Source organism: Bos mutus, chromosome 10 (genome assembly GCF_027580195.1).
Source record: "Bos mutus isolate GX-2022 chromosome 10, NWIPB_WYAK_1.1, whole genome shotgun sequence".
In the NCBI taxonomy this organism is placed as follows: Eukaryota; Metazoa; Chordata; class Mammalia; order Artiodactyla; family Bovidae; genus Bos; species Bos mutus.
Window position 1 is genome coordinate 72,097,403 of NC_091626.1, and position 24,345 is coordinate 72,121,747.

At 55.4% G+C, this 24,345-nt stretch overlaps 1 protein-coding gene across 3 annotated transcripts; it reads right to left on the minus strand.

Moving 5' to 3' along the window:
* Position 1: 1 nt before the first annotated feature.
* BAHD1 (bromo adjacent homology domain containing 1) lies at positions 2–23,261 on the minus strand. 3 transcript variants are annotated; one of them, XM_070378229.1, is made up of 7 exons: positions 22,913–23,261; positions 7,408–8,850; positions 5,075–5,454; positions 3,965–4,124; positions 3,491–3,567; positions 2,663–2,763; positions 2–2,194 (listed from the first exon to the last, which is right to left on the minus strand). In XM_070378229.1, the coding sequence occupies exons 2-7, from the start codon at positions 8,834–8,836 to the stop codon at positions 2,005–2,007; spliced, it is 2,337 nt and encodes a 778-aa protein (XP_070234330.1). In that variant the 5' UTR covers positions 8,837–8,850; positions 22,913–23,261; the 3' UTR covers positions 2–2,004. The 3 variants fall into 3 exon arrangements, with proteins under 3 accessions (XP_070234330.1, XP_070234329.1, XP_070234331.1); XM_070378228.1 differs by having other exon boundaries at positions 5,075–5,457; XM_070378230.1 differs by having other exon boundaries at positions 2,663–2,754; positions 5,075–5,457; positions 22,913–23,260.
* Between the last annotated feature and the right edge of the window lie 1,084 nt (positions 23,262–24,345).

A 24,345-nucleotide genomic window follows, 5' to 3' on the forward strand; every position in this document is an offset into this window, starting at 1 on the left:
GTCCTTTTCTAAATTAATACAATTTCTCAAATTTATTTTTTTCTTAAAGAAGTACTTCTAATCTCTGTCAAAAGGGAGGTGAGGAAAGGTCCTCCCTCCCTTGTAAACACTGAAATACAGATCTGAGAAACCAGGGTCGACACACACAAAAAGTGCATTTTACAAAATATCAACTAAAATATATTTTACATGAATTATGCTTCCACTGAAATTCTACCAGCTGCATTTTCAGGTTTGAAAAATATTTCCACATCTAAGAGATTCAAAAGCATTTAAGTTCTGGGCAGTGGACCCCACCTCCCTGGAGGAGGCCTGACCTCCCGCTGGGTGAGGCTGGGCTCCTTAGCAGCTCCCACTCTGCCACCCTCTCTTACTCCCCCACCCTCCTTGACTGATGTTTTCCTCCAAACAGCTTATTCAGTAAGAAGGGACCCAAGTTTCTTCCCTTGGGGTTTGAGATTGGGTTTCCCATGTGTGAATTCACCTCTGAATGGTCCAGGCCTCACCTGAGCCTGGTGACTAATCAGGAGGAGCCATCTGCTCAGGGACAGGGCAGGGCTGGGGACTGCTGGGTGTGCCCTCAGGGTTTGCTTCCACCTCCCTCTCCAGCTTCTGCCCAACCGTCCTCACCCAGTGCCACCTCCTCAGCCTGTGGGGTCCGTGTCTGCCCCTCTCTAGGGGAGGGGGACCCAGTGCTGCCCTCCTTGGCTCCTGTCCCCAAGGTGGTACCCTGCAGAACTGCTGAGCATGCGCCCAGCGCCAGGCCCAAGCCACGCTCCCTCTCCCCGTCAGGCTCCTCTTTGGTACAAATAGGAAAGAACCAGGCTGCTCCAGCCCCCACAAAGTGCCCCAGGGCCAGGGCCTAGTCCTGGCAAGGACAGCAGGGGGCTGAGCCTCCTAATCTACTCTGGGGAGCGGCATGAGGTGAGAACAGGGCCCCTTGGCAACAGGAACAAACTAAAAATGCAGGTCCTTAGCTCCTAGAGTGAGTGGCTGCAGCTCAGCAGGTCTGTGGACTGATACAGTGTTGATTCTTGCTGGGATGTAAATTAGTGCAATCTACAAAAGACTAGGGAAAGGGGTGTCAGAGGCAAAGGGAGCCACAGCACTCCTTTGGTTTGATTTCAGGTGGGTGTGGCTTGAAGAGTCATGTGTGAAGTTCTGCAAGAGGTTTCCTAGAACCTCCAAGTGTAAGGCAAGAGGAGAAGTCTTCAATAAATCAGGTAGCAATTTTCCTTGCCCCCTGCCCCCACCCCCTCCCAGCTCCCTTCTGCTCTCCCAGACATGACAAAGCCCGCGTTAATCAGTTAACTTCTGGGCAGCCAGACCTGCTGGGTGGCCTTCACCAGGAGGTGGACAGGAAGCTGACTCCCACGAGGGGGCCACACCCATGACTGTGAGGGCTGGTAACTTGTCCCAGCACCAAGGGCTACTGCAAGGGCAAAGGAGGAATGCCGGAGAAAGGCCCCAAGTCCAGGAAGAGAAAGTCAACGCTCTGGGAGCCAGACACTGGCTCTCCAGGTCTCAAAGGAATGGGCTCGGAGCTGTGCTAGAATCTGGGAGAGCCTGGTCCCAGGCTAATGGGGAGGCAGCGGGTCACAGTGGGTGAGGTAAAGCTGGCTCCCATGCCCCCTTGAAGGGCCCAGGGGAGGATAAAGAAGGGCATGGTTCCTGAAGGACCTTCCCCCAGTCCCTCCAGGGCCCATGCCCCTCAGGCTTGGCCCAGCCTCAGGGAAGACTGCTTCTTTAGGAGCCTCTGCCCATGGGCCCCAGAGAGGCACCCTGGGCCAAGCTGAAGGTTCTGATGCTTTTCTTATACCCTGGCCTCCCCTTCCCTCCCATGGGGCCCAATCCCACAGGGGCCCCTGCCCTCCCCCACAAGAGAACCACAGGCCAGCCACCTTGAGCTCCTGTGGCCCCTTAACCAAGTGCTGTGCTTCAAGCAGTGCCCCCTGCCCTGAGCCCCATTTGCCCATGGGCAGCCCCAGCATGGGTGTGAGGAGGCTACTGGGGGTTCTTGAGGATGCGGCCATGGCGGAAGTCATAAACATGGCGGCAAAGAAACACCAGCTCAGGGTCCGTGTCCTCGGGCACTGTGCGGTGTGGTGGGGTGGAGTAGTCCACAGATGGGGGCACCAGTGCTGTCTTTCGGCTGGGGAGCCCCTCGCCCCGGCGCTTGGCCATGGCACAGAATCTGCAGTGACACACCATTCACAGCTGTCTTAGCAGGAAAACCAGTTCCTTCCCTACCCTGCCCAGAGAGCTGGACATCCCCTCCCACCTCCACAAGGGCAGCTGCTGCCTCCATTCCTGTCCTGGGGTTTATGCCCTCTCTGCCAACCACCACTCCATCTTCTTGGTCACTGGGGACCCACACCTACCGAACCTCCCTACCAAACACCTGCCAATTCTCCTTGATTTCCTTCTGACAGCAGTATTGTGACCATCCCCACCCCTGAAACTCTGTCCCAATTCACTCTGCCTCAAAACGGGAACAATTTTATTTTTTTCCTATAAAAATCAGATGATGGAAGCAGACTGGAAAAAAGTTCTAGGAGGTCAGGTCCAATGAGTCAAATCCCCTTGGGGATCACAGGCAACCCACGAATAGTCTGGGGAGTCTGAGGGGAGAGGCAAGCCAGAGGTACAGGGCGCCACCCACCTGCAGTACTCAGCAAAGGTCAGCACATAGCACTTCTCTTCGATGCAGGCTACACTGTTCTGGTCTTGATGTCGCGATGCAAAGACTTCATTCTGCAAAGGCTCAAGGGGAGACAGAAGGAGGTTGGCTACCAGGGTGGGAAGCACCTAACTCCAAGAGCAAGATGGACATGAACTCTGCTGGGACTCCTGACCAGAAATAGATTAACTCCAGCTAGTGCCCAGGAAGCCAAGGAGCTTCCCTGGAATTTCAGCCTAACCGTTTTCATCAAACAGCCCAGGGCATTCCTCCTAGGTCCTGTCCTTCTCAGGAGGAGCCAGGTGCCTACTCCGGCCCCTGACTGACATCAGCCTCCTGACCCCCAACAACTGTGCACATCCTCCCGGTTAGAGGAAAAAGGTCCCAGCAAGGGGAAAAAGAGCAAAAGGGAGTCCAGTCTGGGGGTGGAGCAACGACACCCAGATGGCATCACCTCTCCGAGTGCAGGGCTTGGGAGATACCCAGGTGTGTCTGGAGAGTGTTCCCTCCCCTCCCTCTCACGCTGCAGACACTAAAGGTGTGCACTCCCCCTTCCTGTCACCAGGAGGACGTATATACTTGTTCCCATTCTGGCACCCCCTGCCTTAGGGGGCCCCTTTCTGCCCCGCCTTTCAGGACAAAAGACCCACTGAAACATGAACTAGGCAGTGTTAGCAAAAGAGGCTACAACTCAGGCCCTTCCCCAGGTTCTCTGTGTCCAAGGTGACAAGTCCAGGGACCAGACCAGCCAGGCTGCTGCCCCATACCATACTCTCCATGCCCCTGCCTCCCCGCCACCAGGTAGCTCACCTCGTGCATGCTGGGACTACGGCCACCCTGTAAGTGCTCTGGTCTGTAATACCACAAGAGGCTCATCATCAGCTCTCCTGAGGGAAACAGAAGCAATCAGGGCTTGAGCTGACAACTCCAGAATGACTGAGATGGGCAGGCGGGCTGGCCACCTGCCCTGGAGGCTCATCCAACTTCAAAGCCTGGGCCAATCCTGTGAGCTCTGGCCACCCCATCCCCTGCCTTGGGCCAAGTCTGGTAACTCAGTGGCTGAGAATGCTGTTAGGCGTGGAGGAAGGAGAAAAAGGCACTGACAGGTGAGGCAGGGTGACGGGTGCCCGGTCCCTGATAGCTGCAAAGGTTAATGAGCTGATCCAAGCCCAGCCCAAGGCTGTCTGCAGCCCTGAGCAACAGACAGACGTTGGCTTAGAGGGAGGCAGACTCTGCTAAGAATGCGGGACACTAGTGCCCGGCTGAACTCTAGGCAGGGGGTACCTGATTCGGGGTTCTCCCAGAGGGCAGAGATCTTGGCCACATAAGGTGTGGACGTCTTCCGAGGGCCTGACTTGAGCAGGACAGTGTCCCGGACTCGGATCGTCTCTCCATGCCGCTCCACTGCCTGGTAGCTCTTTCGGATGGCTGGTTCCGGTTCATCCTGAGCAACAACCCAGTGACACAAACAAGGCTTGTGGGGCCACACTCAGCACGGGGAGGGAATGACATCGTTTCCCTCTGTGATCTCCTCAGAGCACTCAAACCACTGAGGACAGCAGACTACAAAAGCAGTGAGCGCTCTGTCCCCTCCTCCCTGAGCCTGGCTTTCGGGGCAGAGTGGGAGAAAGGGCGATAAACGAGAGCAGAGGTAAGAGAGTGACTCGAAACTTCTGGGGCTGTGTCTGAACACCTGACCCCTGACAGCCGGCTTTCGCGCTCCAAGCCCCCAGCACCGGGCGGTCCTCAAGTTTCCTAATGGACAGTCTGACTTTGACTCTTAAACCACCACGGTAAGTGGCGAAGCCTTGGGCAAATTATTTAATCTACTGCTAAGCCTGTCTTCAAATGAGGGTAGTTACAGGACCACAGAGTGCGGCGTACCTCACAGGGCAGTGGCGGGGATGAAAGCGGATAATGCATGCAAAAATTTCACTCAGTCCTGGCCCCTCAGAAGTGCTCAATACATTTTAGCCAACATTCTTCTCATCATCCCAGACATTCCTGTGTCACTAATTTCCTATGCTTATCCGCATTTCCACTGTACATACTTATCCAAAAAGTCTCCAGGGAAGTCCTCTACTTTACAATCCAGGAAGAGAGGTGAAGACTCATCAGGAGGCCTCTCTGAGAGTCAGTGATGGAGATGGAAGCCACCAGCTGTGACTGACTGTGTATTCCCTGACTCCCCAAGGCACAGGGCACCGGGTCAGGAGGGGCTGGGGGAGCAGGATGGGCCAGTGTGATCACTTCCCCAGGGTAAAACTGAGCTGGAACCCCTTGTCACCTCTCAGAGTGGCCAGAGACAGGGGTGGCTGGGATCCACCTCACTGCAGGTCCTGTGTCCCTGCCACCACCCTCCCTTCTCCCCATCGGCTGGGAGCTGGCGCTCACCAAGACATAGACGGCCTTCTCGCAGGCAGCCCCGACGGGCACCCAGCCATTAGTGCGGCGGCGGCGACGGCGGCGGGGGCGTGGGCGCTGGACGCGAGGCTGCTTGGGGTGGCTGGGCCTGCGGGCGGCCTTGCTCCGCGCAGTGTGCCTACAGCTGGAGCCCGTGCGCAGACCTGACTTGGAGCCACTAGGAGGCTTGGCGCTCTGAGGGCACGCACGGGCTACTGTCTGGGGCTCCGAGGTGGGTGTCTGAAGATGGGGGACGGGCTCTGCTGCAGGTGGCACGCTGGGCACAGGGCACCCCAGGAGGGGGTGGGCAGGTGAGGCAGGGTGGCCGGCTGCCGGGAGAGGAAATTCCAGCTGGCCCAGGGATCTGCAGCCTTCTGGGAAAATGAGAGAGGGAATCAAGGCAGGTAAGGACAAGCAGTGAATCCGCAGCACCTCTGCTTTCACAGCCTGAAAGTGAAAGTTGTTCAGTTGTGTCTGACTCTGCGACCCCATGGACTATACAGTCCGTGGAATTCTCCAGGCCAGAATACTGGAGTGGATAGCCTTTCCCTTCTCCAGGGGATCTTCCCAACCCAGGGACTGAACCCAGGTCTCCCGCATTGCAGGCGGATTCTTTACCAACTGAGCTATCAGGGAAGCCTGCTTCCATCTTAATTCTAAGTGTGAACCCAAGGCCAATGCAGTGGCAGGTGGGGTCAGAGGCCCTTAAGGTAGATGATCAGGGACTGCCAATGGTTTTCCTTGACCTTGGGAGACTGGCCCATAGCCATCTCCATCTCCGCTTCTAGCCTGAAAGAAGTAGAATGGGAATAGCATCTCTAGCTCTGACTTAATATTCCTTTTCTAAAGGCCTCCACAGTGATTGGGAACAGGGGATCTGAAGCTAGATGAGGATGTGAGTCCCTGATCTGCCACTCGCCAGCTGTGTGACCTCAGGCAAGTCACTTTACCTCTCAGTGCCTTGCCACAAAAGCAGTCATTTCAAGTATCATGTAGTATGTCCTAGGCATTTTTCTATCAACTCATCTCATCCTCACAACAAGCCCAGGAGGTGGGTGCCACTACTCTCCTTTTACAATTAAGGAAACTGAGACACAGAGCAGTTACTGGTTTGTCACACGATCGATCACGTGGCTGGGGAGAACATTTCAGTCTGGCCACAGAGTCTGTGCTCAATTAACATGCTGTATGGCCTCCAATATATAAAGCACCAAGAACAAGCACCTGGCACATGGTACTTACCGGTGTCCCAGGGCAAAGGGCTAAGGGTCTTGGGTCCCACGGGTTAGGTGACTAAACTTAGGGAGTGGTACAGAAGAGAAATAAAAGCCTAAGAAGAAGCCTGTTCTCATTTCTCCAGAGCTCCTACTCACGCCAGAACCTGAAACAACCAGTCTGGCGAGAGTCAAGCGGTCTATTAAGTTGTTTTATAGACCCCTTCGAGAAGGGCTGTGGAGGAGAAGGCAGAAAGCCCTGAGAAGGCATGGCCCCTCACTTCACCAGCAGCATAGCAGACATCCTGGCCAGCATGGCTCTGGTCATGTCATTTCCACCCAGAAGGGAGCCTGGAGAGGCATGTGAAGACACTCCTGCCAGTTTGGGGGCAGAGAGATCACTTAGGGCTGTCTCATCAGCTACAGCATGAGCTCTCAGTTGTCTGATCTTGCTGAGAAGGTACACACCAAAGCCAGAGGCCCCAGCAGCAGCCTGTCTGTTCTCCGGGTGTACCCACCTGGTCCACACCTAGCAAGGTAATACTAAGTCTGAGCATTACTTCTCTTTCAAGGCCTGTACGGCCAGGATGAAACTACCCTAATACAGCTGGCACCACCTACCAGGCCTGTATCCACCATCCCTCCCATGGATACTGCACTTGGTTGGCAAGCAGATGGTCTGGGTTCCTGGGAAGTAATGAATTCTAGTTTTCCTCAAGAAAGGCAAAAGGGACATGGGAACAATATGGCACAAGTGCTAATTTCAACATCTATCTTGCTACTCAAAGTCTAAGAATGGGTATCCCAGTGGGGAGGCAGGAGAGACTGTCCTCGCCCTTTCTACCACCACAGCGCTGCCAACTGCCAAGGTGAGAAACCTCTACAGACAGCGGGGACACAGCAGGGCTGCTGAGAACTAAACATGGGCCTCTTTCCTGGGAATTTCCTAGGCTGATCGCACAAAATCAGGGGAATCCGCCCTTCTCAAAACCCCTTGCCTTCCCATGCAGTTGTAGATGCCAAGACACCCCACCCCAGTCCACGGCCCACTCTCCTGGAACACCGCATCTCAGAGATGCCCTGAGATACCCCACCTCTGGGAAGGCATACCTGCTGCAAAAGGCATTTTGTAGGGGCAGCCGCCACAGGTAGTGCCGATGTGGGTAAGAGACGTGGACAACATTTCACAGATACTGTAGCCATTCGCTCCAGTATCCTCGTCGGAGCAATAGCGAGAACCCCATGGAGGGTGCTGGAAAGGGGTGCCTGCAGGCACTGAGCTTGGAGCCAAGAGAAGCCCCTCGTTAGGTGCAGCCACTGGGGACAGCTTGCCCTCAGGGAGCATGGGGCAGGAAGAGTAGCCCCCACACTGCAGCCTGTCTTGGCTGCAGTACAGATAGAAGTTGCCCAATGCGGTGAGCTCAGGCCGACCATACAGGCCATTGTAGTCAGCAGGGTTGCCAGGCATCGGGAGCGGGGAGAGTTGCGGTGTGGGGAACGAGGGCTGGTGCAGTTCCTGCTTGGGGGCAGGTGACTCCTCGCCTGGGCGCCCAGGCTCCGGCTTCAGGGCTGCCTGGCCCCCCATCAGCAGGGGCAGCTGTGGGCGCAGCCCTAAGGGGCTCTCCAGAGCCTTGCTCAGGGGCTGGTAAAGTGGCTGGCTGGCTGGCCCACGAGGCGGGGAAGATGGCCAAGGCTCCTCGGGGCACCCTTGCCAGCCGGGTGGGCCTGCAGCCTCCCCAGAGCTGCCAGCCCCCTGTCGGGCCTTGGGATAGTTCTTGCTGTTGACCTTGGCCCACTTAGGCCTCAGGCCCTTGGGTGCTGGTGGCTCCGCAGAGTGCCCATCTGCTTCAGGGTGGGCACGAGGCGGCCGCAGGGGGAGCTCCCGCTCCTGGCTCAGCTTCAGGAAGGCAGCTGCATTCAGGCTGGCCAGTCTCTTGGGAGTTGGATCACCATCTCTGCGGGCCCCTTCATCCGGTGCCGGCTCTGGAGACAGGTCCCGACTTCCTTCTCCGAGGTTCCCAAGCCGGGGCCGCTTCTTAGAGGAGGCCCAGCCTCCAGTAGCCCGGTCACGGTCCCGGCTGCGGTGGGGGTCTCCTCCTCGGCTGCGGCGAGTGCCCACCAGGCTGCTGGTCTCCTCCCGCTCCAGCAGCAGGTTATTGAGGGCCTCGGCATTGAGGGAGGCCAGGCGCCGCTTGCGGGGCTGTGAGAGGGCAGTGTCCTCGCTGGATGGGGTTGGGCTAGGAGGCTTGGGCAAGTCGGGGGGCAGCTCATCAGCCTCATCTGCGCTCCGTGGACCAGCCACATTCTCCAGGCGGGTCAGCAGCACTTTGCAGGTCTTGGGCTTCTCGGGAACTAACGGGCGCTTCCGCAGTGGGTAGTTCTTGCGGCGCCCTGTAAGATGCTCCGGGCTCTCAGGAGGACCTGGCTCCACGCCCTCTGCCCGCTGCTCCACACTGCTGCCTTCCATTTGCAGGGGCTCCTGGTGGCCTGTGGGGCCTGAACTCAGCATGGGAAGAGACTTCCTCCGAGTGTGTGTCATGGAGTATCTCCAACCTGCAGGACAGAAACAGGCAATGAGAGAAGCCTGTCCTGGTCTGCCTTCTTCCCCACTGAAGCCCTTCCAGCATCCGCTGCAATAACTCTGGCCTACCCTCACTGCATTTCCAGCCTGGATTTTCTTAGGACCCCTCTTCCAGAGTGCAAAAGTCTAGTGGGGTCAGGCTACCAGCAGCTGTGCATGGACTGGCTACCCCACTTTCCTCTGAACCAAGCACCTGGGGAGCCTATGGCGCGATGCAAACCCAGAGTCAGAAGACAGAAAAGGCTGGGGACAAAATATGCAGCTGTTTCCACCTGTTTTTCTCCCACTGGATATTCATCACAGGACAGGAAGAGACTCTGAGACACTGAAGCAGGATAGGAGCTTGGGTGGTGGGAGTCCATCTAGTCCCTCAAAGATACTATCAATCCCTCCCCCTTCCTGGGGCCTCGGAGATTGTCCAAGGAGGATAAGGAGATGGACAGTGAGAAGCTGAGATGAGGAACCTGCCTGCTGGGCTGTGGAGAACGCCAGGTCTAGTCTGTGAGGACACCTGCCTGGCAAGTACAGTGGATGGCCATAACCTGGGTATTGCTGCAAAGCCCCCTGAAGGATGAAGGCCTGTCACCCAGCCCCTGGAGCCAGCCCCACCTTAGTTCAGATTCCAAACAGCCCAGTACCTGGGGGAGGGATGGCAGTAAGGTTGGGGCCAGGGTTCCCAGGTAGGAGACCCACGGACCACACTCTAGACCTGTGGTACAACCTTAAAAGCCCACCAGCCACCAAGAGCTGGGAAAAGAAAGTACCAAAGGGAAGAACTGACTCAGGGGACAAAGCCGCTCAGCCATGTTAGTCCAGCCCTTTTTATCAGGACTCCCTCCAGGTAGGCAAGATGCCAGAAAGGGGCAGGATGGAGGAGAGAATCACTGGAAACCTAGAGCCCCAGGACAATGCCCATGACCAGGCATCACCCCCTAAATGTGCATGGCAGATACCCCCACCTCCCACATACCTGGGCCCCCCTGAGTCTCCTCCTAAATGAAAAAGTAGGCTGTGTGCAGGAAGCTGGCATGGCATAGCCACTGAAGAACTGAGGGGCGGGGTGGGCGGGTGCCTCCCGGCCCTTCCCCAGGTGGTGGTCTGTTCACTCTCTACCTATACTCCAACAAAGCAAGGTGATGCCAAGTAAGGTGTCAGACTGGGCTCTGCCCTCGCCAGCATTCTGCGACCCCACTCCGGCTTTTCAGCTTAATTTCCCTACTGCTATTGTTATTCACTCTCACTCCACAAGAGGAGCTGGGAGCAGTCGCTGCAGGGCCAGGATTTAACCCTGAAAATCCCAAGTCCTGAGCCCTTCCAGTAACTCCTGTGGCCTTGGGCCAGTGTCTGGGATCACTGGGTCTCTTCTCTCCAGAGATAAGCCAGGCTAGCCGAGAAACAGTGCTTCGAAAACCAGGCTGAGGGCAGCGTGGGTTTCCCTCACCCCTGAGAACGAACTTGGAAAACTGGAAAAGGGAGGCAGCATGCCAGGCATTGCTCTGGCCACGTGCGGGGACCTGCATATCCAGAGACCAGGCCCCAGGCAGGACAGAGAGTCACAGAAGGCAAATCCATTCATTCCTGAAGCACAGACTGCAGTGCTCCTGAAAAATTCCAGGCATCTGCTAGGCTCCCTAAGACTCTTTCTTGCTTCTCATCAGGGGGACCACCCATCCCTGATTGCTCAGCACGCTTATTAGCAATGCCTCATTTCACCTTCAAAAGCATCCCAGGTGCTTACAACCCTAGGCCCTTCCCTCACTGGCAGGGCACCCCTGTGCGGAGATGAAGAAGCAAGAACAAGGAGAGACATCCGTACTTCCTGGACAAGTCCGCACCCAGGCCTCCTCCACTCCCAAAAGGCCTGGAGAACAGAGAACAGATCACACAGCTGAGCAGGGGCCAAAGCCCCTCAACAGGCCCCAGGTTACTACAGCAATTAGCCTGGGAATGGCTGGTGGCCAAGGCTGAGGTCACCTGGCCTTTAAGGACATTGACACTAAGTGCAGAATAAGGAGGGGTAGATGAGAAACGGAAAGCGAACAGAGGGAGGTGTTTTCAAGTCTGGTCAATGAAGAATTCTTAGCAGACCGAGGAAGGACTTGGTCTGTTCTCCACCCCTAGTTGGCTGGTAGACCGGCCACATGCATGGATGGCCCAGGGATTCTGGGATACTTGGTCCCACTCAGTCTTTCCCTCCTAACATGAAAGATTAGGAGAGGAGCCTTCCACTTCCTGGAGCTGTCCCCAGAACCTGAGAACTTGTTTCCTGCAGAGGATTCACTCTTACATCTCCCTCTCAGCCCTCCAGTCCCTCAGGGACACTCACTGTCCCTGAGGCTAACGCTCCAGGGAAGCCTCTAAATCACAGGGTGCAAGTCACATTTCCAAATCAAGCATAAAGGCCTCCTGCAAGCCTCCCCTGAATCTGCCAAATCTTGTCACCCGCAGAACAACTCCCAGCTCTCATGTGGTGCCTAAGGCAGCCACGGCACTCCCCCACAACCCCCCAGGAGAGGCTGGGGTCTCTGCTGCCTACCACACTCACTCCAGGCTGAAGAGAGTGAGTCATGCTTTGAAGCCAGATGGACGTGTGAGAACTTCGGCAGCAGCTTTTCCCTGGGTGGGGCTGGTTGGAGGGGGCGCCCAGCCTGCCACGGCCCCTCTAACCTGCAGGGGGGCCTAGCTCAATGGGGGAAGATCCCATTGAACCAGGAAAGCTTGGTTTCCCTTCCAGCCCTGCCAAGCCCCCTGCCGTCTGTCTCTCCCACTTACAGACCAGGAACTTCCTACCACTGCCAACACACCACCAGGGTGCCTAGGTTCTCGGACTACCTTCCTCTTCTTTGGGAAGCCCTGTCCTCCCAGGGACAGGTAGTCTGGGCCCCCTTGGGAGAAGGTTCCTAGGAGAGACTCCCTAGGGCATATTACAGCTTGCCGAGACCATGTCAAGCAAGCTGTCACTGAAGAAAACCAGTCTGACAGCTGCCATGAAGCACAGTGGCCGGCTGGTGGTCCTCAGAGCCGAAGACACATTGAATCACAAGTTGAATCCAAAATCACAAGTCTGCCTGGCTGGGTGAAGTTATCTCCACAGAAACAGAAAAAGGGGAGTTTGCCCTCAAACTGTAGCAGCACCTTATACCCAGCCTCCACCACCCACTAGGCCAGGTGGCGCACACCCCAAGGTACTGTGTCTGAGAGCAGGTCAAAGGCCTGGAGGAGATGGGCCACAGGCACCAGAGGGGAAAGGAGGAGGGAGGTGGGGGCCTGAATGAGCAGATCAAGTCTGCTTCACTCCTGCAGAGACTGCACTGGGTTGGAAAGTGGCCCTCAACCCTGCCAGTAGGTCTCCTTAAATTACCCGGCTCTAGACCACACCCCCACCTCACCCTTAGGGGTTCAGGACCCATGTCCCCCCCAGTGCTCTTCCTGAAACTTCTCTTACCACTACACTTTAAATTTTGGCTTTCGGTCTTTTTGGTTTATTCTTAACGGGAGGGAGTACTTGAGGGGGGGGTCTTAGGCAAGAGCTGACCAGGTGGCCCCTTAGGTGAGGGTCAAGAAAGGCCCTGTTCCAAGCCACCTCCCTACAATTACACCTAAAGCCACGCAGCTGGCACCAAGCTAAGCACTGCCCACCTCTGCAATCTCTTTTGGAATAATCCCCACCTCTCAAAGGAATAATACTTTTTCATGGACACTGAGTTTCTTGAAGCTTCTATCAGAAAAGAAAAGCAGCAAAAGCACAAAGGCAAGCTACTGTTCTTTTAAACTCAGCTGATGTTATTTCATAGAAAAACAGAGAGGTGAAGCTGCCGAAATTCTTGTGATAAAGCCAGATAAAGATGCAGCTGATTTCTCTTGAATCCCCCAGAGCTGGTAAAATGGAAAAAACCAAAGCTTTAAGTCAGGTAGACCTGGATTTAAATGCCAAGTCTGCCCATCATGAATAACTTACTTAAATTTGCTGAACTTCAGATTTCTCATCCCAAAGAGACACATCAGAAGGAACCTTACTTAAGAGTGCTGGTGAGAATGATACTAGTCACCACGCAGGAGCCAAGCAGAGTAGGAACCCGGCAGGCCAACATCCTGGGGATCCCACAGACAGGGGAGGGCAGCCCAGCCGTGGCCCTCAAATCCCCACGCCAGGAGTCCAGAGCCAGCGGGGGTGGTGAGAAATCTGAAAATGCAGCCTGCATCTGAACCCTGCCCTGCAACTGTTCCACTGAAAACCCCTGAGAGTCCACCCCAGGGAACACGGCAGTGCCACTGCTTTCCCAAGAAAGACCCAGTGTGAGGTGAACTGCGAGGGGCTCAGTTTACAATGCAGCGAGACGGCAGGGGCAGAAACTGTATCCCACAGACCCTCAACAACTGCTCCAGGCCTCCAAGAAACAAGAAAGGCGAGATCTTCAGATGCTAAAGACCCAGGGGATGGGGTCAGAGAGCATGCACTGCCTGCTGCCACCATCTGACTGTGGCTTCAGCACAGGCACCCAGAGAGAGCAGAAGTCTTAGCTCTGGCAGCTCAGAGCTCAAGCCCCAGGGTTCTGCCCCTGAGGAGAGAAGGCCTCCCCGGTGCCCATTCAGCCTCACTTGCTGTGGGTACTCGATTCACTCTGCAGTCAGGCTGGGCTCCTACAAACACCTGGGCAGGAAGTGCTGCGGCCGACCAAAGGGAACTGGCCTGACTCGTCTGGATGCGGCTGGTTTTATAGGCTGCCCCCGGGGTCTGGCGACCATCTGAGGAGCTGGGTTCACCTGGCCTGGAGGCACCAAGCCTATCTCCGGTCTGTCAGACCACCTGCTCCTCACAATTCACACTGGGGGCTCCCAAAAGCCCAGAGAGGTGGGAGCAGTGGTACAGGAAACGTCCACCCCTACCAGACACAGGGTCCAGTGTGGCAACCAGCCCAGTCCCACAGCCCCAGCGTTGGCTACTCCTGTTCACTCTGACCCTCCCTACAGGAGCGCCCAGACACACAGGTGTCCAGAACCTCCAAGAACTTCTGGCTCTGGACACAAAGTCAGATGTCATGCACGTGTGTGCTAAGTTGATCCGTATCCGACTGGTAAAGAACCCGCCTGTCAATGCAGGATATGTAAGAGACGATGGTTCAATCCATGGGTTGGGAAGATTTCCCTGGAGGAGACCATGGCAACCCATTCCAGTGTTCTTGTCTGGAGAATCCCATGGGCAGAGAAGCCTGGCAGGCTACAGTCCATAGGGTTGCAAAAGAGTCAGACATGACTGAGCGACTTAGCATGCACACACAGGAATACAGGAACAGTAGAATAGGTGGAATCTCCTCTTTCTCACTGGAAACAGTCAGTTCCTAGTCTTAGGGCAAGGCCCCTCCTGCAGGGAGGGGGCTGAGAGTAAGGCAGACAAGACCTACCCCTTGGATCTAGAAGTCAATCTATACACACAGCCCCCTGAGCTTGGACAGTGGGCAGAGAGCATTGTATTTAGTCATATCTCAGTGCTCTGCTCTAAGAAACTCAAATCTGACAAATTAGAAGGTAATCACATGCAATACAAAACTAGTCTTTAGAGGCTTTCTTTTAAAGGCACAAGTCCTTGCCAAAGGCGACTTGCCTTCCCCTAGTTTCTTTCAGGTGCCCTGCTCCAGTGTGCACCAGGCAGACCTCCCAGGGCAGGTGTCGGTCTAGCTAAGCCAGAGCGCCCGCCACTCATGCCCAGGCACATGGCACCTCTTGTGACCTTTGCTCATTCGGCCAACATTTTGCTGGCCCCTCGCCACAACTCAGCGAGGTGAGACCCACACAGGGCTAGAAGCCACTTTATGCCGCCACTAATCCCAAGTGGGCTTGATCAACGAACAGCTTGAACTTCACGAACCCTGGTTTCCTTATCGACACAGCAGAGTTGTGAGCACCCGGTAAATAAGAATGGTATACAACAATGGCGATCAACACAAGCTCATTCTTGCCCCCTACGTGTCAAGTTATCAGGCAAAGAGCTGAAGAAAAATGCAAAACAGACTGGAAATGCAAAAATGAAATGAAAAAATGCGAAACTGAGAAACTGGAGCTTGAGCCGGTAGGAAGACAGAGGACAAGAGTGTGTGAGAGGGCTGTGGCAGAGTGCTCAGAGCTCAGTGGAGAGAGCTCAGCTCCAAGGCAGCTTCCCAGAGGGCACACCCGAGCCAGGACTTCCAGCTTCTTCCTGAGGGGCTACTTCATGCCAGGTGTACCAAGCCCAGTGGGAAATGGGTAGCAGTCTAGAAAATTTGCTTCACAAACATTTGCAAAGGGCAGGAGACAAAGGCAACTTTCCCCAGACTGCCCACCACTGGCTCCATACAGGATTATTCCAGGCTGAGGGACAGTGGAGCTCTGGGCTAAGTCTCCTGCAGACCCTCCCCCTCTCAGACTCAGTCCCCTGCCAGAAGCAAATCTCCCGCTGGGGCAGGACCTATTTGTTCCTGGCGGTGAAAGTGCTGAAGAGATACAGCAGGAACAGGGCCACAGAGCCTCAAGGCTCAGCAACAGGCCCACCAGGAGGAAGCCTCAAGAACTGATGCCCTGTTCTCCATAAAACACAACAGCTCATTAGCTTGCTCCAGGCACTTGCCCAGGAATGGCAAAAGATATGTGGCTGGTTCAACCACCAGGACACTCCAGGAACCAATAACTTAGATGTCTAAGATGGCTTGCCAAGACCAGAGGTGCTATCTAGTATCTTGAATGAAGAAACTGGCCAACCAGGCCAACATGGGAGTTCTGCCCTCGGGCTTCCCAGCGAAGTGCTGACCTCCTGAACAAAACAGCCGTGGGGAACAAGACCCAAGACCAGGCCTTCCCAACATTCCGCCAACACCAACAGAACCACAGGCAGCCCCTACTAGAGTTACAGGCACCTAACCTGAATATCTCACTAATTAACTAAGTGTTTAGTGCCACTCCCATTATGCAAGCTCTACCAGGACAGGCAGGGTCTGCCTTCCTTACCAGTAAATCTCATCCATAGGGCTTATTAAGAGCTTGCTGAACAAATGAAGATCTAGCTGCCCACCTGCTTCCCTTCATATAACATTTCTACCCTAGACTGATGGCACCACTTGGAGCCCAGGACAAGAAACTCTGACCTCAAAGCTCTCCCTCATCCCCAGGAGTCCACCATGCCTCTTCAGTGTAATCCACAGTTCAATGGGCTACTTTAGGAATTCTCTCATGTTACACAGCACAACCTTCTTCCACTACCATCCTTCTCTCTCCCAACCTGCCCAGCTATCTCGGGAGACTATTTCTCTCATTCCACATCTTATAGTCACCATCACTCTCATTCATCCTTGCCACTCCCCACCCCCTGGGGGCTGTTATCATTTCATCCTAGCAAGGAGAAAACAGAAGCACAGAGAGGTAAGAGAACTTGCCCACACTCCCGCACCATCAAGGGTGGAGGCAGGGCGGCTGGTGTCAGTCCCCAAGTCCACGCCCCGAACCGCAACACAGGATGGCTGCTGAGTCACAGGCCAATAATCCTGCATGTGCAATTTTGCTTTTCTGAGCTGTTTTAAGTATTGGCATTAACACATTATTAGTTTTTCCTGATTTTTCACAACAAAGGAATTGAAGATGTACTACAATTAAATGGCATCTATGTACTGGTCAGGGAACATATACATAATTTTACAGACTGTTATTACAGAAAAGTCTACTCAAGGTTCTCAGTATGTTCTTAGATGCACTTCTAAAACAAACCCATTTTATATCCTTGAAAGGGGTAGGGGCTGCAAAGACAGGTTTTCTTGATTTTACAGTAAATCTAGGAAAAGAATCTAGAGTCCGCCCCCGCCCCCCCCACATCTAACCACGTCTCTTGAATCAAATGAAATCTCCAGCATGAACTGCAATGAAGACTGAAATTTGGTCATCACACTCCAATCAGCCATCTTAATATTCAAAGACATATTACCTGACCTCTTGGCTACCTCTTTGGGCTGAATAAATTCAAGTCCTTCCAATTCTCCCTGATGATCATCTCTTACAGTCATTTCATCTATTTTACAATTTTTTCTACACTCTGTCCAAACTGTGTGAAACCCTCCAGGCAGAGAACAGCTCCGCCCCCAATACTGAGACAGGCTTGCCAAACCTGACTCCATCTTCCATTCTGAAATACACATCACAATATCCTGGCATCAAGCAGCACCCTAATACCTTTCCTGTGTTATCTACAAAGATCCTCTAAAAACTAAGAATTCAACTCTACGGCATTCCCTGGCGGTCCAGCAGTTAGGACATGATGCTTTCACTGCCGGGCTGGGGTTCAAATCCTGGTTGGAGGACTAAAGTCACATGGCATGGCCAATAATAATACACCTCTGAACCATCTGACCAGATGAAAACGTGATTAACAAACTGAATTTTCTCCAGACACTTTTAGACACTCAGCTGCAGTTGGAGAAGGGCTTAAGTGTGGGCCACCCCTCTCCTCTTCATGGAGGAAACTGAGAGCTGCATCTAAGGAGGGTAAGGCCTAAACAGGCTTTGAAGATGGGAGGAACTAAGGGTGGTCAGCACCGCTCCAGATGAGACCTGGGCATCACAGAGGCAGCAACACACCAAAACATGTAGACCCTGAGTTTCTGCCTGGCTTGATCCTGTTAACTAAGACGAGTTACTTGTCATTTTTTTGTCCAGGTAACTTGGTTATTATGGTGCCTCAGAAATAAGTTCCTGTTTCAAACCTCAGGGAGGCTGAGAGAAAAAGCCATTCTTTTACTCCTGATGCTTGCAGAGGATCTATCTCAAGGGTAGTGTCATTTTTATTATTATTATTTGGTGGGAGGCTGAGTCAGGTTAATAACCACACAACTTTGCAGGTGTTTCTCACTGGGAAAAATGGAATCTGGATGAAAATCCTTCCCAGGACATGACACAAAGTCCTGGACATGACTTTGCCCTGAGGCCTGCTCACCAAACCCACAATCCTCAGACCCTCAGCTTCTAGACCAAGTTGCCTAGGGCAGGACAGCAATCCCTCCATTGGAACCCCAGGGCCAGGCTAGTGCTCAGCCACTCTGCAAAGCCAGCTCAGTGGAGCGAAGGGCACTTGCCTGGCCCTGAGCAGGCAGCCTGCAGCACCCCCAACTGCTGCTGCTCTTCCTCCCTTCTCCCTATTAGCTGGTTTACTGCTCATTAGTGGCAGAACCAGGAGGTGGGCAGGGGAAACATAAAGGAGCTGAAATTCAAACCAGTCTATTTTACTCCAGTTAGGTGCCTCCCATAAAACCGAGCAGGATTTCATCACCCAGGACCTCCCTGTCCCTTGTTCCTTGGAGGTCGAAGCAGCCTGAAGATGAAGCGGGAACCTGCAGAATCTCAGGACCCCAGGCCCCGGAAGCCTACGCTTCTAATCACTACAGGCTCTTGACTCCATCTTCTCAGGGTGAGGTGGCCCATCAAAGCTGGGGACCCGCAGAGCAGAGTGCTGGGGCTGCCCTCCGTGTCCAAGCGCACTCTTCTTGTCCCTACAAAGTCCCCAGCACAATGGCAAGTTCACAAAGGAAGTGAGTCCTGCCAGACTATGCTAGCAAATTCCCATAAATGCTTGGGCCAGGGTAGTACTGCTTATGTAAAATGCTTCCCCATTGAGAGATGCTGCCTTATTTACATTCCTCACAACCCATTCATAAAACGGAGGCCCTTTAATGTTGGGGCTGTTCGTATAATGCTCCATAAACCCGGCAGCTTCAACTGGCAGCTTTAGTTTGACACAGGCTGCCTCTCAACTTTTTCCCCTTAAGATTTTTTTTTTTCCCTCTTTAATGACTCACCTTGCGACAGGGCGCTCAGGCCAGATGTTGCCGGAGCAAGGCCAAGAGGAGTAAGAACAGATAAAAATGAAAACACACAAGTCTTCCTGAGTGCTGGGACGGAGAGGTGGAGAGAAATGAAAATAAATAAATCGAAAATCCCCATAGAACTCCAATGTGAACTACTCATGTTGAAGGTTGAATCCCTTCCAGGTTTACTGAAACTTCCTTTAAGGATGTCAAAATGCTCCCGAACTTAAGCCTCTACAAACCAGAGATGGTGTGGAGGGATTTTTTTTAACCCCAAAGGAAAAGATAGAAGGTTCTTTCTGGTTTTTAATCTACATTGTGGATGAATAAAAAGGCAGAAAATTTCTCTGCTTCTTTGTAAAAGTGTTCCATGGGCTGCTGGATTTAAGAGGGGCAAGATTTGCTCAGAGTGAAGAAACTCAGACGAACCTCAGAAAAGAGGAAGGGCTGTGTTTTAGGACACACAGAGAAAACAGCCTGAGCAGCTGAGAAGAGAGGCCAGGAGATTCATTCAGAGGTAGCCTGTCTCCTGCTACTGTAGAAGCAAGGAGGAGAGAACTAGTACGGATTTTTTTTTTTTAATTGACGGGGGAGCGGTCTGCATTGCCATGGCAACTGTGAGGGGTGGCTTTCCCGCTTAGAAGGGAAATGCTGGTCCATTAATCATCAAACTGGGGCACAAAAGGGAGGTTTGGGGGAAAGGGGGTGGATGCAGAATTTATTTTTTCCACTGTTTAGACTCAAACCAGTCACCAGTCCCCTCTCCCATCTCCCCATGGTCCAGGGTTGGTAGTAAACAAAAAATGGAAGTTCCGAGAGAGCTGGGATCATAGCTGTCCTTTCTGATGGGTCCAGTGTGGGGCCGATCATGCCTCCCATGTTAGCGATGCCCCTATAAACATCTCCAACATCAGTCCCCAAAGCCCCATTCACAGGCCAGACCAGGAATCTTTCTCTTCTGCTCTCAGCATCGCGTTTTCTCCCCTATTTACACCCAGGATTGAGAAGAGATAAAACATATGGATTCATTTAGCATGGACAACAAGGAAAATTGCATAAGAGCAGCAAAGCCGGGTGGGGAGAATGGCCTGGTGAGGTAGGAGGAAAACAGGATTACAGCCCTTTTCCAATTCATGTCTATATGGTGTCATGTGAGCAATCCACAGGACAGACTCTTCACCAGCTGGAAAATCAGAAGCAATCATTTGCTCCCCATGCTAAAGCACCCCAAACACACCCTATGTATGTGCCTTAGGCAGAAAAGGTCGGAAACCACCGAGGACTCCATACTCTCTGGAGTTCTGGGGAAACAGAAGGGAAGGTTTCCCCTCTGCTCCCACTCAACTAAGCAGTCAACTGCTTTTATTCATTCAATAAAAATGACATGCACAGCACTGTATCACAAATCCTGGAATACTCACACACACACAGGTTTAATACTCATACTGTCCTTATCCTTAAGAAACTTCCAACGGACAAAAGCACTCAAGAGGATGCCATGTTATAAAACCCAGGGTCACAATCTCAGAGGCAAGCAACGCTAGCCTGGAGTGGTCTGAAATGAAGAATGAGTAGGGTTCAGGCAGGAGAAGGAGGCAGCAAGGGACTCTTAACTGGGGACAACTGGGGAAGTCAAGAGGAGCAAAGATGCACGGTGATAAACCTGCTCAGCACATCAGGGCTAGGGGAAAGCCTTAAGGGACACTGTCCAGGATGAGACTGCAGGAAACGGGGAGTCACTGTAAGTTTGTGGGTAGGGGAGTGACATGGGGGAAGGAGTGCTTTATGAAGAATGATCTAGCAGCTGTGTACGGAAATGGATCAGAAGGGCCAGTGCAAACAGGAGGGAAAGGAAGGCCATGACAACAACATAGGCCTGACATGGGAACAGCAGAGCAACAGAAAGGAAGAAAGAGAGGGAGATAGAAAGGAGAGAAACTCTTCACTGGCTAAATTCTACAGAGCAAACTCTTAACTACTTGATCTGACTTGCGTAAGTCTCCTGCCAGAGAGCCAAAGAGGGAACCATTGTTTTGGCCATTCTCCTTTCTGTTCTGGTGGCCAGAGCAGGTCACCCCCTTCTGATGCCCCCAGAAGAATCACATGCACACTGGGTAGCCCCACAGAAGACACAAAGACCTTGAGATGCTTCATCATCCTCTGGATCTTAGACATACAATTAAATTCCCTCAGAAAAAAACTTTAAGTCTCCTGCATGAGGTAATACCTCCCTTTCTTTCCCACAAGCCTCAACTCCACCCAGGCTGGGGTCTAGACCCTCCTGGGGAGAGGGACAGAGGGTGGCCATGAATTAACTCCATGCTCAGACTAAGCAGGGGTGACAGGCTGCTTTCCCAAAGAGGGATTACACTCAACCACAGCTGGGAGCAGCTCATCATCAAAACCTTCCCCCGGTGGGACCCGGATTTTTAACAAAAGTCTACACTCTAAACACCCTGAGTCTGTTTTTGTGGTCCCAACTCTTCCATTAAATATGGGATCACAAGATAGAGCACAGGAACTCTGAGTGGGTTTTTACAACTGGAAAAACAGCACCCAGCTTGGTCACTGGTGGGACAAAAGGGGCTCACGGCTTAAGCCACTGGTTCCCAAATGTCCTCTAGTTGGTCAAGGACAGTGGTGTTCCTCCAGAACACACGGTCTCTCTAGGGCCCTTTTCACTCTTTTTCAGAAGGCACGGGCGTGGAAAGGGTGGGAGGAAAGTCTCTCAGGGGATAGGAAACCTTTTAAACTTAATCATTAAATTCCTGCCTCAACTCAGCTTCTCCTTTCTCTCTGTGAGTACCTTCTTTCGCTAAAGAAAAGTGCTGAAGACGGTTGTCCAGGAGCACTTCTGGGAGGTATCTCCTAGTCCCCAGTCCAACTGGTCTTCTGCCCTCTTAAGACTAGTGACAACAGGACACTAGGAGATGTCCCAGGTGGGATTAACCTTTTGGGCAGACTCCTCTCGCTGAAACACCTCATTCCTGGCAGGCTCGAGAGCTCCTCACCGAACTGTTTCTTGGGCAAGTCCAGCAACCGGGTCGCCACTGGCCAAGCCCACCGCGTGCACACCCCCACCTCTGCCCCACTGGCTCGACCCCACTCTTTCCAAAACAGCAAGTCGATCCGAGACTGGAATAGTGAGCCAGTGCCGCAGCTCCTCCCGGCGGTCGCCCCGGCCCCCGCAATCCCCGGGGCAGAGTCCGGCCCGGTCGCCCGCCCCTCGGGGTGGGTGGCTCGGACCCGCTCCCCTCCCCGACGCCACCACCTGCGCCCGCTCCGGCGCCGCCTTTGTCCGGCGCTTCGCCGCCAAGCGGGCCCCTCGGGCCCGACCTGACCCGGCCCCCGGCCCCGGAGAAGAGGCGGCGAGGCGGGCAGGGCAGGGCCAGGCCCGGCCGCGAGCACTGGGTCCCGCTGTCACTTGGAGGCGGTCTGACAACTTCGATCCCCCCGCCCCACCTCGGACTCGGCCGCCGCTCCGCACGGTCCTCGCCGGGCCTCCCGCGGCCCACAATCGCTTCTCGAACCGGTTCCTTTCCTTCTTCGGCGCCTCCCTTCCTCCCAGTCCGATCAGGTCGAGTCTATACTACCCCCCGCCCTGGCGTGGCCCCCATCCCCTGCTCCCCCATCCAGCAATAACCGGTCAGCTCCCAGCGCGGGAGGGCGCCCCCCACCCTGTGCGGGAGATCCCGCGGCGCCGCCCCCGGCCGCGGCCCCTTGCCTCAGGGACCGCGATGGGGGGAGGGGGCACAGGGGGGGCGGGGGCCTCGCCGCCCGCGCACTCGGAGGCGAGCCGGCTCCGCCGAGGCCAAGAAACGACCGGCGTCCTCCCGCCCTCCGCGGCCCGGGACGCCCGCGCCGCCGCCACCCGGCCAAGCTGCCACCCGGCGGCCGCCACCCACCCCGCCCCCGGCCTGCGAAGCGGGCGGCCCCCGGGGGCTGTCACCTCGAGGCGCTCCGCGCTCCCCGATGGCGGGACCGTGGCGCCGGACCCGGGGGAGAGAGGCGGCGCGAGCGAGCGGGCGGCCGCACCTGCTTCGCGTCGTCCGTCCGTCCGTCCCTTCCCGGGCTGGCGGGGGCGGCGGCGCTGCTCGCTCGGTGGGGCGCGCTGACGGGCGACCGGTCCTCTCCCCTTCACTCGTCTGCCTCCCTCGTTTGCTCCCGCCCGCCCGCTCGCCCCTTCCCCCCTCCTCGACCGAGGCCCCTATCTCACCGGGACGGCGGCGCGGACGGCGCGGCTCTGGGCGCCCGCAGGCCCCGGCCGGGCTGGAATCCGGCGGCTGGAACCCCCCGGGGGCGCTCAATTCCCGGGCTCCACGCTGCTGCGTCAGCGCCTCCTCCTGGGGGCCGGGGCCGGGCGGGCGGAGCGGGGGCCGCAGCCGGGCGGGGCCGTCGGGGGGGCGGGCGCGCCTGGCCGGGGCGGGCGGACCGCGGGGGCCGGACGGGCGGGGCAGGCAGCCGGACGGGCGGGCGGCGGGGGCCGGGCTCCGGGATCCGCTACGCCGCTCGCGGTTCCCCCACAAACTCCCCGAGAGCTGAGCCTCCGCCGCCCTCCTTCCTGCTTCCTCGTCCCCAGCCAATCAGCAGCGCGCCCCTCTGCCAGCTCCGCCAATCAGCCGCCCCGCCCTGCGCTGGCCCCGCCAGCCAATCCGGCCCTCGGCTCCCCCTCCCGGTCTCCAACCAATCAGAACCGTGGGTCGGTCGTCCCAACGCAGGGGGCAGCACGAGGCGGCCGGGGGAGGCGGTGCGGGGAGTGGTGGGGCCTGGGGGGAGGGGTACGGTGCCAAGGGTGGTGGAGGAAGGTGGTTTTCTTTGCCGGCTTCTTGGGTTTTCTCATCTCCGGAACATGAGCCAGTATCCCATGGTGACCCGACCCTGGAGCCCCAATCCCCTAGCTGATACCCCCCACCCCGAAATCTAATCTCACCCCCCCTGGCGGTCACCTCTCTCCATCCCTCGTCCCCCTTCTCCTCTCCAACACCCTCGGGAGAAAACTGCGGGCCGAGGACCACCCCCACGCTCGCCAGCGGCTGCTGCCCCCAGGGCAAAGCTTCGGGAAGATCAGCTGAAAATCAAGCGAGGACAACCCCCCTTTCCCGCAGAAAGGGCCCCAGACTCCAACGAAAGGGCCCCGACTGCTGAGAAGCCCCTCCCGCCCTTGCCTCATCTTTCCGACTTCCCTGCCTGCCACGTCTCCTTTCCTTTCAAGCAAGGTCGGTCCTGGCTTGGTAACCCCTCACCCGCATCTCTTTTTCCTCTTTCTCCCCTTCACCTACCACCCCCCACTCCAGCTCCTAATTCACCCTTCTTAGAAGCAGAGTGTGGAACCCTCATCCATTTGCAGCCGACAGCAGAGCCTGGTCTGTGAGTCCTTGACACCCACACACCCTCTTCCACCACCGCGGGAACATCCGAGCTCTCCGGGGGAGGGAGGTGGGGGCGGGCAGCCTGACAGCCCAGGCTGGACTCCCTCCCTCGCGTCCCCAAGCGAGGATGGGACCAAGTGTGGACACTTACCTGGCTTCCCCCTAGTCACCGAATGCTGTGGCTCCGTCTCACACCCACAGACGTGCCTTTCCAAGCCCGAGCACGCTCCGCGGGGTCAGCGGGGTGGGTGGGCACAGCAGGCTGAGGTCACACGGAGGT

What these genes read in the sequence shown, in the direction of transcription:
- BAHD1 (XM_070378228.1), bottom strand. Translation starts at nt 8,836, where the DNA reads ATGACACACACTCGGAGGAAGTCTCTTCCCATGCTGAGTTCAGGCCCC. An exon ending in AGAAGGCCGTCTATGTCTTG is followed by an intron (nt 4,125 to 5,074) that starts GTGAGCGCCAGC and finishes GTTGTTGCTCAG; the next exon opens with GATGAACCGGAACCAGCCAT. An exon ending in CTGGGAGAACCCCGAATCAG is followed by an intron (nt 3,568 to 3,964) that starts GTACCCCCTGCC and finishes TGTTTCCCTCAG; the next exon opens with GAGAGCTGATGATGAGCCTC.